Here is a 13,442-nt window from a genome sequence, read left to right on the forward strand (position 1 = left end):
AGGCTGCAGAGTTGTCTCTGGGCCTTCTTCTGGGGTTTCATCAGGTGCTGCTTCTCAGACATTGAGATCTTAAGTCTCCTGTGATACAAGACTCTCTGCTGGCACAGCTCTAGTGGTCCCAAGCAGCTCCCTGTTGGTTCTTCCCCTCCCTGGCTGATGCGTGCAGAGTGTGAGAAACAAGGGTGACAGAGTGTGAGGAACTCTGCACAGAGCCACACTGCATTGTCAACTTTGCCACATGGGTCCAGTTTCATTCTCTCTCTGTCCCACATTCTCCTTCTCTGTATCATCATCTGCTCCAAGTGAATAAGATAAGGCCATCATTAATTCAGCCATCGAGCACTGTGTGCATATAGGAGTGTCTACTTTAGTATCAATTTGACACTGTTTGATTGACCGTGTGTGCGGGTCGTGTTCTCTTTCCTTCTCACCACCCCATTTGATTGTTAATAAACCCTGTAATGAGAACCTGTTTTGTGGCCATTGGGGTTAAGTGTAACTCCAAGTGATTTAGTTAATTCAGCACATAAACCAGTACACGGGAACATTTTAGAACAGCGTGTTCAAGACACCATTTAAAAGGAAGCCGCTTACAAAGCTTCGCTCAGCTTATCACTATTGGCAGGTTCGCCAGCTGTCACGTGGTTATTAAACCATCCACATGCTCGCAAATTAAGGGTGGACATGTTGACCTCTCATCCCCTACCAATCTGGTGGTTGGTCATGGTTAGAATCCCATGACTGTTACAATATTATCTGCACAAACCTTCACTCTGGATCCTCCTTACTCTTACTCTGTTAATTGTCATCAAAAGGCTCGAGATGTAAGCAGTGTCACGATGGTATTGTGCAACAATGAAGGATCTAACAGCTCACTCTTTACCAATTTTGCGTAAAAATAATACTCATCAACCTGATCTAAGTGTGGGATGGAACGATATATTTTGTGGTGTTCAATTTCCATGATATCGGTACTACATTAAGGAATATCACATGACGTTAGGCTTACCTTGAGACCCATCTCACCCGGGATGCTTCGCTCACCAATAGCACCAGGAAGGCCCTGAAGAGAAGGAATTCATGTTTATTCCCAAGAGAATGTGTACAAACCATGGGGTTATCCCTGTATAACCAAGACACAGACATTCTGTAGGATGAGTGATTACATTTTCTTGGCCAATGACATCAAGCCAGTGGCAAAAGTATAACAGAATGGACTTCTGTGAAAGTATTTTGGATTAGTTATTTGATATACAAGTGCGTCGTCTCATGGAGGAGTGAAACAACAAAGGGCAGCATGTTTACAGCGACCAAACAGTATGGTGGGATGGACACTTACAAGGAACAAAGGAGGAACAACAAAAGCGAGTAATCATGGCCCAGAGAGAAAGGAACAGAATGGGAAAGAATCAGTGTGTGTACAATGGATCATAGATGTACATGGTGAGTTCATGAGATAGTGATGGGCAGAGCATTTGAAAGAATGAAGTGAGTTGGATGAGCCAATTTCACAATCGGGAGAGTAAGGGGACGAATGAATGCACAAAATGAATGCACAAAATGAATGCAGATATGCCTGCATAGTGATGACATGCAAGGAGATGCGGGAGTGAAAATGATTCAGTCCACAATGTGGATAAGCACCGATGTAAGGAACCTCAACAAAAGCCCTGAACGTGTGAACCCGTGCAGCCGAGTTATGATCGGGGTGAGGATGATTTTAATGATCATGGGGATGGTTGTGAAGAAGATGATAATGATAACAGTGATGAAGATAATTTTGATGATGATGATGATACTTAACATGATGATGATGATTAGAAAGATCATGATGTTAATCATCATAATTGGTGGTTATGATGATGATAATGACGTTGACTATAAATAAATGATGTTGACTATAAATAAAAACACTTGAAATGTAATTTGTACTCACAGAGACTCCAACTGGACCTTGTATCCCCGGTAGCCCTGGTTTGCCTGGAAATCCCTGCAGAACAAGTCAAAACGTGGATAAAGTGGATGACGTGCAATGACAAACCAGAAAACCTCGAAAGGTTGTTTTGATATTTTACAAATAAAATACACATACACCGAAAGATGTTAATTAATTGCTGTTGAAATGAAATGAACACATGCACATTATAGTAGTGTCTTTGGAGCTCCTTTGACCAACAATCGGCATGACCAGCTTTGTTGGGCCGATCACATATCTTCAGGAGAGGGAAGCATCTTGAGATACTTTCCAGAGATAAGTTATTCCTTGCTTGCTTTCAGCTCAGATTAGTGTGCAAAGCCTCCATCTGCCGTGACATCGAGGGGTGGATGTCCTCTGTCGGCTGGTGATGCCAGATCTCATTCTGCACCCCTGTAAGAGGTAGAAACTAAGACCCTGAAGTGAACCGGTGTTACTCTGCAGAAGGTTGAATTTCATGGCCTGCTCCTCTCCCACTGCATATAGGTTGGTGGTCTCAAGGTTTTCTATCACCTCATTTTTCGTCTCACACCACATGCTCTCTCTCAGCTATTTGTCCCTCATGAGTCTGACCATATTGTACTCACCCTGGTGGTAACCTAAACCTTGCTGTCCTCTAAAATTGAGGCAAACTGCTCACCTCCACTATTTTGTCCACCCCTCAATCTTCTCTCCACAGTAGAATCACCTCCCTGAGTTTGTCCAACCATATTCTTCTATCCACTCCTTTGAAGTGGTGAGCCATCACCATCAAGTGTTACACCCTCATACTATTCCTCTCCTATCCATCTGTACTTTTCCACATTCAACCAGTTTATCAGCTTTTCCTGTCTGCTTACATGTTACTTGTAAACTCAGCCCAAGTGGTCATTCCTTCCCCATTTCTACATCCTCCCTTGTATGACAACTCCCTTTGTTACATAGCAGTATGTCAACATCATCCTCAGTAATTCAGCTCGACCATGAGCCTCAATTTTTTTTTTTTAAATGTCCTCACCTTTTCCCCGATTTTGCCGGAGTGGCCCTTGACCCCACCCTGACCAGTGAGCCCCTGGAATAAGATAATCACAGAGATTTGCAAGCTTAATGATGATAGTAGTGGTCAAACGAATGTAATTACAGAAAGAAAAATTGAAACCTAACTGCTATTGTGATGATAATGATGATGATGATTATGATGATGATTATGATGATCATGATGATCGGTATTAGTATTCATTGTAATCACTATTTTTATGTACATGAAGACAGTGAAGCTGTGTGATTACCATACCATCTTGTACATGTTGAGGAGGCTGGTGGAAGACAAACACAATGATAAAAGAGGAAGAGATACTTACAGGACCACCTGGTGGTCCATCCAGGCCCTTGGGTCCTGGCGTACCATGAAAACCCTGAAGTACACAAAAAAGACAAAATAATTACTGTTATATCAGTGTAAAGTCGAGTAGTACTGTTAAGACAAACTTTGATAATCTCAAAATTGCTCTCAGTTCCTTGCAGGTGAAATTGACAAAATAAACACAGCAATCAATTGACAGGATGGTGCAGAGGGAGTACACTTGCCTCTGAAGTGTATATTCTGGATTTGGTTTCTAAACTGAATATAAACTATCAAAATGGTACTGTGCAGGCAGGAAGTTTCATCACAAAGGAAGGAAGTCCCTCAGATAGTTGTTAAATTGGTTGTTGTTATTGTTATTGTTGTTTTGCAATTTTGCAAGACAGCAGTCAGCTTTGCTTCCAATTAAATCGAGCAGTTATTCAAACACGTAAACTTTTAAACGATTTCTCGCATGATCTATAACATCCCCGAGCATCCACCGAAATGTTTTAAATGTATTTATTTGATTGCTTCGTTAATATGGGGTATAATAAACACATTTTAACAATCAATTGAGTTTTGAATTACAACATTGCAGGAAATAAACAGTTATGGATAGCCATGTAACTCACCCTGAACCCTCTCTGACCCTGAGCTCCAGGTGGACCTCTTTCTCCCTGGAATGAAATACAGAAATAAAGCGAAGCTCAGATGTATGCACCATACTTGCGTGTAATATTTCAAGCCACAATGGAAAGCTATCTTTCGAAGGATGTGAAGAGAAGCATCACTTATCTGTTCAGATAAAATGCAACAAACCATACCTTGTTGCTGTGTTTGACTTATATGCACCTCTTCACCGGTGAACAGGAGTTGAAATTTGATGTGTGTATTCTGAGTGTGTGCCTGGCAACGTTTAAGGCATAAATAATGTCAAGGGAGTTCAGGAGGGGGGACGTGACATAAATTCTCGAGGTGAATGTGTAGCACCGGACCTGGTGTATTACAAGTCGCTGCTCATTCTAAAATATGTCAATTCTCTGTGTTATGGTGTAATAAAAACTACAGTCATCGATGTGGCCTGACCACAACTCTGGGTAGGCTTGCATAGGCCAGGCGTATTGAACATTTCAGAGGCTATGATTTTCATGTTGGGCTATTTAAGTCGTACTGATCAGGGTTATAGAAAAGTTTGAAAATATATTACAAATTTAATTATACTGCACCTTATTAACAAACAAATTATGTCTGCACTTCACAGTATCTTATTAAAATTATTTCCTTAACTCGAGGACATAAACATAATGTTACATGGAAAGGGGAGGAGGAGTGGACCCATAGCTAGAATGTGGCAAGAAGAGTAAAATTGACTGTGTTCAAGTAGGTTAGATTTACCCTTGCATTAGATATCCGTTAGAGGTAAGTAATATTTTAAATTGTGCACCGAGGAGGCAGTGATTGTAAACATTCGAGCAGAATAGGGTAAGGTTGTGTTGTGGAAAACATTTTGGACAGGAGAGGCTGGGTGAAGGACCTGGGCACAAAGTCACATGGGAATGTGTTATGGTTTTTAAAGGGACATCCAAACGGGCTTTTTTTTTTCTTACTGGAGAACTGCTTGCAGCGAGTTATGGAGCTCTGGAGAGGGGCAAAACATTTTTGCACGGGGGCAGCCCAGAAGGGTTGCCTGAACATGGTGCCAATTCAGAAACACCAGTGGCCAATGAAGGGACCAGCCATGTGCTGAAAAGGCATTCCATGTGGAGTAAAAGGCTGTGTCCACACATGCGCACAGCAGTGGCAGTTAGAGTTGAATATTTCAGGACAGAAGAGAACAGATACCTCTCTCTGCTTGGCCACCTTCCTCCTCTCCTGGCCTCCTCATCACAATCACTCCTCGCACTTTGCCCTGTGGCCTGCCAGCTTGTCCCACATCATCCTGCAACCTCAACCAGCTCATGCCTGCCTTAAATCCATGCCTGTGTTCTCCTTTGTGGTTTGAGTTCGGTACTTTGGCATCATACAGGTTATTTCTTCCATTTGTACATAACATCGGGTTTTCGTGTCTTACCTTCCCTATTTCTCTGTCTTCATGCACCAAATCTGTCTGGGTTTTGTTGTCTTGTCCATCTGCGGTGGTATTATTTTGTAATAAACCATATTAACTTTAAGGAACGTTTTCCCGCCTTTTTGCCTTTCTGCAATGCACTGCCAGTTTAAAATTGCATTTTGCATTTGTGTGATCCGTGAGGGAACGTAAATGGTGGCAGTAAGTTTTCTTCTTCTTCTTCTTCTTCTTCTTCTTCTTCTTGTATATGGCAGCTTGACTGCCGGGTAGCTTAGCATTTTGTTGGGGGGTGACTATGCCACTGATGCTGTGCCCCATACAAGTACACTGATAATCATTTCATCAACCTCAGAAGGATAACAAGCTACGTCAACCCCACCTGGTGTTAATTCAGTGGCCAACAGGGCTCGAACTCAGGACCCTAAGATCCCAAGTCAGCCACCCTAACCACTAAGCCAACACCAGGCTTAATTGTAAGTCTCAACGCAGCATAGTGAATTCAACATAATTTTGGCCATTCGCAGAGGTCTTAGACCAATGGTTCAGAATGATTGCATTTGCTGGGCATCTGACGTGACAATAATGAACATCCCTTTAAAGTAAAAACGGGACTGGAGGGAGACCCCGATGAAAAGTTGGCAATTTTACATAAAATTTTACTTCAAAAATTGGTTAATTGTATTTTTTATCCCATTTCCATGTCTCATTCTTACGTATCGTGTTCTGTCATGTCAATTTTTGTGTTCATCTACAGTATGTCATGACAAATCCAAATTCTGCGATTAATGTGTTGTGAAAATTGCAATAATCGAAGTGGCTGACCACATTTCACAGAGAATATAATTTTTAATTGGCTTGAATTCTCTTAATGATCCATTCCTGTTAACTTTTAAACAAACAAAAAACTTTTCCTCTTTTATTTGATTTCTAACGAATATATTGTGTTTTTTGCTTTACGTTACCAATAAATGAATAAAGTAATTTCTACTCGTACTCGAATCTTGAGGTACGAGTTATACATTGTCTGAGGCTGACTACATTCCCTATTTGCTTCAGAGTTGATAATGTTTTATTTGCTTTTGTTGCTTGGATGTGCCTTCTTATGTCAAAATTGACAATCCCATCCACATCAACAAAATGCCAATGTATGTAAGTATATATATATATATATATATATATATATATATATATATATATATATATATATATATATATATATATATATATATATATATGTATATATATATATATATATGTATATATATATATATGTATATATATATATATGTATATATATATATGTATATATATATATATGTATATATGTATATATATATATATGTATATATATATATATATATGTATATATATATATATATATATATATATATATATATATGTATATATATATATATATATATATATATATATATATATATATATATATATATATATATATATATATATATATATATATCTTCTGTATATTACGAAAACTCTCATCTTGTATGTATGCTCCCAAAATACAGCCAAAACGGTACACGATAGAGCAAAAATTTTAGGGCCACCTCACTCACCATTCGCCTGAGGTGTGCAGTATCATGTTTCGTTCAAATCAGGCACCTCTCTTTTTACCAGCGCCAGCAACAAAAATTTTTATAAAAAAAATCAATTCCCGATTCAGTGAAGTACTCTTCAGGAGTATTTGATCAATGCAAACAACTTCAGCAGTATAGTTCACAGGAGCTATCTTTTTTTTTTTTTTGAAATGATTTATTTAAAAAATCTCAAACATTTAGTATAGACAAAGAATGATTTATTTTTAAGCATAGTATAAACATCGCCATTTTGATGTAATACTTTCATGTTCATTAATAAATAAAATTGTGTTTAGAAGATTACGCACAATAATTTCTTCGACTTTCTTTTCTCCATTTTTTTTTTTTTCACATTGACATGCAATATCAAGTTTCGTTCAAATTGGGCAATGAAAAAAATTATTAAAAAATCAATTCCCGATTCAGTCAAGTACTCTTCGGGATTATTTGATCAATGCAAACAACCTCAGTGGTATAGTTTGCTGGAGCTATCTTTATTTTTTTTTTTGAAATGATTTTTTTTATCAACCGCTGGGTCGTCTAGTATCTATCTATAATTCCAGCAATGTGTGTTTGTGTGTGTGTGTGTGTGTCTGTCTGTGACTGCTGTTTCTCAACAACCACTGGTCCGATGTAATTGAAACTTGCCAGGTATATTGCTGGGGACCTGAGGATGTGCCTTTTCAAGGTTTGATATTAATCGGACAAGTGCTTCCCAAGTTATGGCCATTTATTCACCAACCAATGACAGGACACGTTGTTGCGTTGGCGTGGCCGATGGGGGAAGAGAACCTCAACCACGTTCCCCATTACAGGTTACAACGTACGGACTTCCGGATAATGATGACTTTGTGTATTCTAATAATTTCTCGATTACTTGTGTGCATTTATAGATAAACACAATGCCCCAAGTTAGGATCATTTTCATATTAGACGGTGCATAAATTTCGGTAACATCAGTTAGCTGGTATGCTCCGAAGAAGGAAGTAAAAAATTTTTTTGGACGTATGGTTTTTTTTCCCCCTCTTCTCTTTGTGTTTTTCCTTGTGACGACATTGCGAAAAGGCAAAATACGTTGGCGCTAATTGAGTAATTGGCCATTAAAACTAAATTGCGAATAATCGTAACTGCGATATGCGAACGTCCGGACAGTGAGGGCTTAACTTCCGGACTTCCGGATAGTGACGAGTACAGTATTCTTTCTTGATTTTTTCTCGATTTATCGACTTACTGTATTCTTTCTTTCTCGATTTCTGTACTTTCTCGATTTCTTTCTCGATTTTCTTAAATACAATGCCCCAATCCAGTCGTCATTTTCGACAGTGAAGGAATGGCCTGTGTGGTTGTTTGAAAGTTTGTTTATTTTTTTTTTGCACATACGACCACGCACGTACGGGCACACGAGAGCGAAGGAACGGCCTGTGTGGTTGTTGTTTCTGGCACGCGGTTTGAATTTTTTTTTTTTTTTGCATGTACGGCCACACACGTACGGGCACACGAGAGCGAAGGAACGGCCTGTGTGGTTGTTGTTTCTGGCACGCGGTTTGAAAGTTTTTTTTCATGTACGGCCACGCAGGTATGGGCACATGAGAGCGAAGGAACGGCCTGTGTGGTTGTTGTTTCTGGCACGCGGTTTGAATTTTTTTTTTTTGCATGTACGGCCACACACGTACGGGCACACGAGAGCGAAGGAACGGCCTGTGTGGTTGTTGTTTCTGGCACGCAGTTTGAAAGTTTTTTTTTCATGTACGGCCACACACGTATGGGCACATGAGAGCGAAGGAACGGCCTGTGAGTTGTTGTTTCTGGCACGCGGTTTGAAAGTTTTTTTTGTTTGTTTTGTTTGCACATACGGCCACGCATGTATGGGCATGCACCTACGGGCATACACGAGTGTATATAAAATCTGCCAATTGGTCTGTCTTTCTGTTTGTCTGCACCTCTGTCCGTCCATTCAGGGCAGAGTTTTGAAATCAAATCGCCACCATTTTGTTCATTCCAAATAGGTCTGTCAAAGGTATGTTTTAAGGAAATAAAGGTACATTTTGATTATTGCAGAGGGAATGATGTAATGCATGTTTTGTTATGGAACTATTGAGGCAGCAATCTCCGAGATACACCACCCAAATAAAATGTTTATACAATTAAGAGTATGGCTGAGTTTAAGTGCATTAAAAAAAACTAAACAACGAGTCATCTATCATGAAAGAAAGAAATGCCGAGCAAAGAAAAGACATGATAAATGTTTGAAGTCTTTTTGACGTATAAAAAACTCCCACCTGTCCTTTTGATTTTCACTTGAGTTTTCAAGGTTAAATAGTATTCAAGTTCAGGGGTGTGTTCCATTACCATTCAGATTGTCATGTGCTCGCCAGGTGACTGAAGCACACAAGCAAGCACTCCAACAAAACCATTGATAAAGAATGGCTGGCTTGGCAAATAATAGCAAGCTGATTGGTAATGGAACACACCGCTGGATTTATAAACAAACTGCACTTCACATGTGCATGGACATGTGATTCACATGTTAGGCGAAGTCAATAAACATACATCAAGTATACTCACCGGCCTCCCGACTAATACGTGGCAAGTTAGATGTGATGAAAAGTGGGTTGGTCGTGAAATGCCTGCATGCATAATTAATTAATCGGGAGGTTGGGGAATTCTTGAGAGTTGTTATTTTGTAGTTCTCCTTTTCGATTTATTTTGCTGTGTTTTTTAAAGTTATATGAAATTTTGATATTGCTGGAGAATGTGATGTGATGAGTGACCAGAAGGAAAAGGAAGTGGGGGAGTGAGAACGAATAGTTTGAGGAGTTATGGTAGGGATGGTGGCTGAATAGTATGTACTACACTGCCCACAAGACTTTTTAGGTACTTTTCAATTTGTAATTTCCGTATCCTCAATGGCACTTCTGAGTTCACTTACATTATGAGTAAACTGAACAAGGTATGTTTTGATTCCAACAAAAATCGCCATGATTAATATTTGAAGTGTGTAATTTAAAAAAAAAAAACTGTACTTTAGTCGGCCTTTTGTATGCTATACACCGGCGAAAAAAGTAATTCGGTTTTCACCAAGCAGAAGGGTGTAATGTCCATACACCACCAACAAGACTTTTTCCCAGGGACTTTCCTATTTGAGCATTATTCTTTCGACAGTTGTCAATAAAAAGTTTAATTATTGAGACGTAATAACAATAAAAGCTGCAATACCCGATCCGTGATCGCCACTTACCCTGGGTAACATATGTATCGCATTTGGAACTGCCATTTCCAACGGAGTTTGGCTTACGCGTCACCACTTACAAACATAGCTATTTCAGATATCTTGGATTTATAAACAAGCTGTATTTCACATGTGCATGGACATGTATTCACATATTATGTGAAGTAAATATATTGTGTACATTACATCATTTCTCGATCTGCAGAATTGCCAGTACCCATTTTGGAAAAACGAACTGAAAATGCCCATATTTAACACATGTCAACGCCTGTGGGTTTCCCACAGCAGTATACCCAAGCTAGTAATACAGTACAATGTAACATACAGTCCCACCCACTCCATTGCCTTTCCCTTAGAGAGTGCGTATTTCTTGCGATAGACAAATTTATAAAATATGAGAAAGTTAACAAAAATTTTTTTTCAGTGACAGCTTTAAAATGAAGGTGTTCAAAGGTCAGGTTGATAGGTATTAAAAGGGACAGGTGTAGATTGACAGGATAGAGAGAGAGAGACAAGATAAATTAAGTTTTTATTAGTAGAACCTTGATACCAGCTTTTCCTTTCCTGCCCTTCTGGCCCGCCATTCCTTTATTTCCCTGGAGAAAAGTTGGTAGGGATGGAGAGGGCAAAACAATACAAATCACACACTACATCAAACTCCAATGGGAAACCTATAAGATTGCTCGGCTTGATGGTCTAGTTTAGTATCTTACACAAATTTGAGGCCATTTTTCATTGTAAATTCACATCAAGCCACTAAACCTTTGGCTGGTAAGAACAGTTTCAACAACATGCAAGTAAATTAGTCATTAATATTTAGTATGAGATTTCTCATTCTTTACTTTCCCTTTTTGTTCTTTGCATTTTATTGCTTGCGTAATATTTCTTCTGAACATTCATGAGTGCTGTACCTGACAGCTTGGTGTTCTAGAAATGTCCAGAGAAGAAAAGAAGCTCTATAATGGGCTCTCATATCAGTCCAGCATTGTGCAAGCGGAAAGCTCGGCCGCATTAATCATGATCCAATAAAGCTAATAGCATAATTGCTGAGGGCGCGATTCCCCAATAAGGAGATCACGTGTTCTTAGGTAAATGGTGTCAGATGGAGGACCCTAAGTCACGTGGTCAAGCTATTGGCTAGATGCTTCATATGCCTTTTCATCCATTTTTTATATGTAAAAAATTCTTCTAAACTCGATCCCAGCCTCCTGGTTGACAAGAAACGACATTGGTTGGTGGGCGATGATGTCATTCGTGACAAAAATGAAAAACTGAGTGGCTGAAACATTAAGCAAGAGTAATCATTGGGTTTTGATTGTTTACCTTGTACAAAATGCTTCTGAGCACCAAGGATGCATGACTTGAACATGACTTGAACATTCTAATTGTCAATGAAATGCATGACTTGCACATTGTAATTGTCATTTAAAGCTCCACTGATGCCAAGTTTAGTATTTTGTTGATCAGACTGTTACTGCCTGCCAAAGGCGTGGACACATGAGGTGTGAGTAAAATATTTCCAGAGTGATTTATGGCAAATTCTTCTTTGATAATCATTCACTGTGCATAATATGGATGCACACTGCACTATCTCTCTTCAATGATGATGCTTCTCAGTTCATGATGCTTCTTCATGATGCTTCTCAGTTTATAATGCTGGGATTCCAGGTACATGATTCTAGGATCTCAGGTAAATGATGCTGCTATCCAAGGTAAATAGTGCTGGGATACCCGATACACATCTCATATACCATGCCCATGTAATCAATTTCTCCACTAATGCCCTCTTAAGTAATACAAGTGTACACTGATATCTCTTGATATCATTGTCCTGCATGGGTGCTGGCGATAGCTCAACTTTTCTTCGTGAAGGACACCATTGGATCTTTACCGCCCACCGACTAGTTTAACGTCCATCTGATGGATGGCGCACACATTGATAAAGCACCCTGCATGTGAAACACAAGGATGACAGTTTGTAGGTTATACAGGATTTGACCCCAGACGAGACAGGTCAGAGGCGATTGTGCATACCTCTTGGCCATCTTGCCAGCCTTGGTGTTCCATCCATCCATTGGGACCATACTCTGTGCAGAGCGTTGGTGCTGCCTAAACGGTCTCCTTGGCTATTGGACATAATCCTGGACGGGTCGCCACTCCGACACAGGATACCAGCAAGCTGGCACTCATTTTGCCAACCTCAGAAGGATGACAGGCAGAGTCAACCCCTCCTGGTGTTAATTCAACAGTCAAATGGGATTTGACCTCAGGATGAAAAGATCCCAAGCCCACCACGTAACCATTAAGCCAACACCAGGCATACCTTGGTGTTGCATGAACAAAATAAATAAATATAAACATTTACAAAGAAATCCATAACCAAATGTTGTCAGGGTTCATCAGGTTGATGGCCTGTTTCAAGGTGGGCAGGTTTCACCTATTTGGAGTGATGCTGTGATCTCAGGTCTATATTATTAAATACCTTAAGGAACACTCCAATGTATCAAACCCTAAAATTGTGGTTTGTGGGAGTGCATAGAAAAATACAGGACCTGGGCATTGATATCCCCACATTCCAACCAATCAACCTGCAAGCATACATAGCAAGCAGAGCAGCATGTACTCACAGGCTCACCAGGGACTCCAACAAACCCTATTTGACCAGTTCTACCCTGAAAACAACAAACACACAAAACCATCAATTTTTGCTCTGAATATTCCTATTCATTATCAGATAAAATTAAAAAGGTTTAAATGATGCAATTGTCAAGGTAGGAACTTGTGTTTTATTTTATTATTTTTCATCAATGAAAGGAAGATGGCTGCCTTAGCATGTTCTTTATGCAACTTCAACAGAATACGAAGTAATACAAATTTATTTTGAACTCCAAAATAACAACCAATATACTGGTGAGAACCCACCAAATGGTTCCAGTTGAACATAGCCCATAAGTAATGAAATCACATTGAAAACATGAATAAATTAATTAATGTGTTTATTTCAGCACCAACCTTGCGTCCTGGTGGTCCTGGCTTTTCCTGTATACCCAGAACTCCTTTATTTCCCTGAAACACAGCACATAAGGCATTGAGATCAAACCTGAGCAACTGCCCCAGGGTGGCCCATTAAATGATGCCAATTTTCCTTTTCAAACAAGTTTGCGAACCAGGCATTTTTTAAATCACCAAATATCAGAATTTATGATCGAGAGAATATTGTGGAAAGTCTGCTCAGTACATGTTTAGAG

The 13,442-nt window shown here is 39.5% G+C and overlaps 1 protein-coding gene across 8 annotated transcripts in view; it reads right to left on the minus strand.

Annotated features, from left to right (window-relative positions):
• LOC147012760 (uncharacterized) overlaps positions 1 to 13,442 on the minus strand; it is a 345,711-nt gene that overhangs the window by 90,972 nt on the left and 241,297 nt on the right. For 7 of the 8 annotated variants that reach the window (XM_085853917.1, XM_085853915.1, XM_085853919.1 and 4 more), the window contains 8 exons: positions 13,207 to 13,260; positions 12,822 to 12,866; positions 10,737 to 10,790; positions 3,932 to 3,976; positions 3,316 to 3,369; positions 2,973 to 3,026; positions 1,937 to 1,990; positions 1,010 to 1,063 (listed from right to left, as the gene is read on the minus strand). In XM_085853917.1, the coding sequence (XP_085710043.1) occupies positions 1,010 to 1,063; positions 1,937 to 1,990; positions 2,973 to 3,026; positions 3,316 to 3,369; positions 3,932 to 3,976; positions 10,737 to 10,790; positions 12,822 to 12,866; positions 13,207 to 13,260 (414 nt within the window). The remainder of the gene's footprint in view (positions 1 to 1,009; positions 1,064 to 1,936; positions 1,991 to 2,972; positions 3,027 to 3,315; positions 3,370 to 3,931; positions 3,977 to 10,736; positions 10,791 to 12,821; positions 12,867 to 13,206; positions 13,261 to 13,442) is intronic. The other variant, XM_085853918.1, reaches the window with a different exon arrangement.

The sequence above is a fragment of the Eptatretus burgeri genome, chromosome 14 (assembly GCF_056783735.1).
Source record: "Eptatretus burgeri isolate ZD-2024b chromosome 14, Ebu_testis_v1, whole genome shotgun sequence".
Lineage (NCBI taxonomy): Eukaryota > Metazoa > Chordata > Myxini > Myxiniformes > Myxinidae > Eptatretus > Eptatretus burgeri.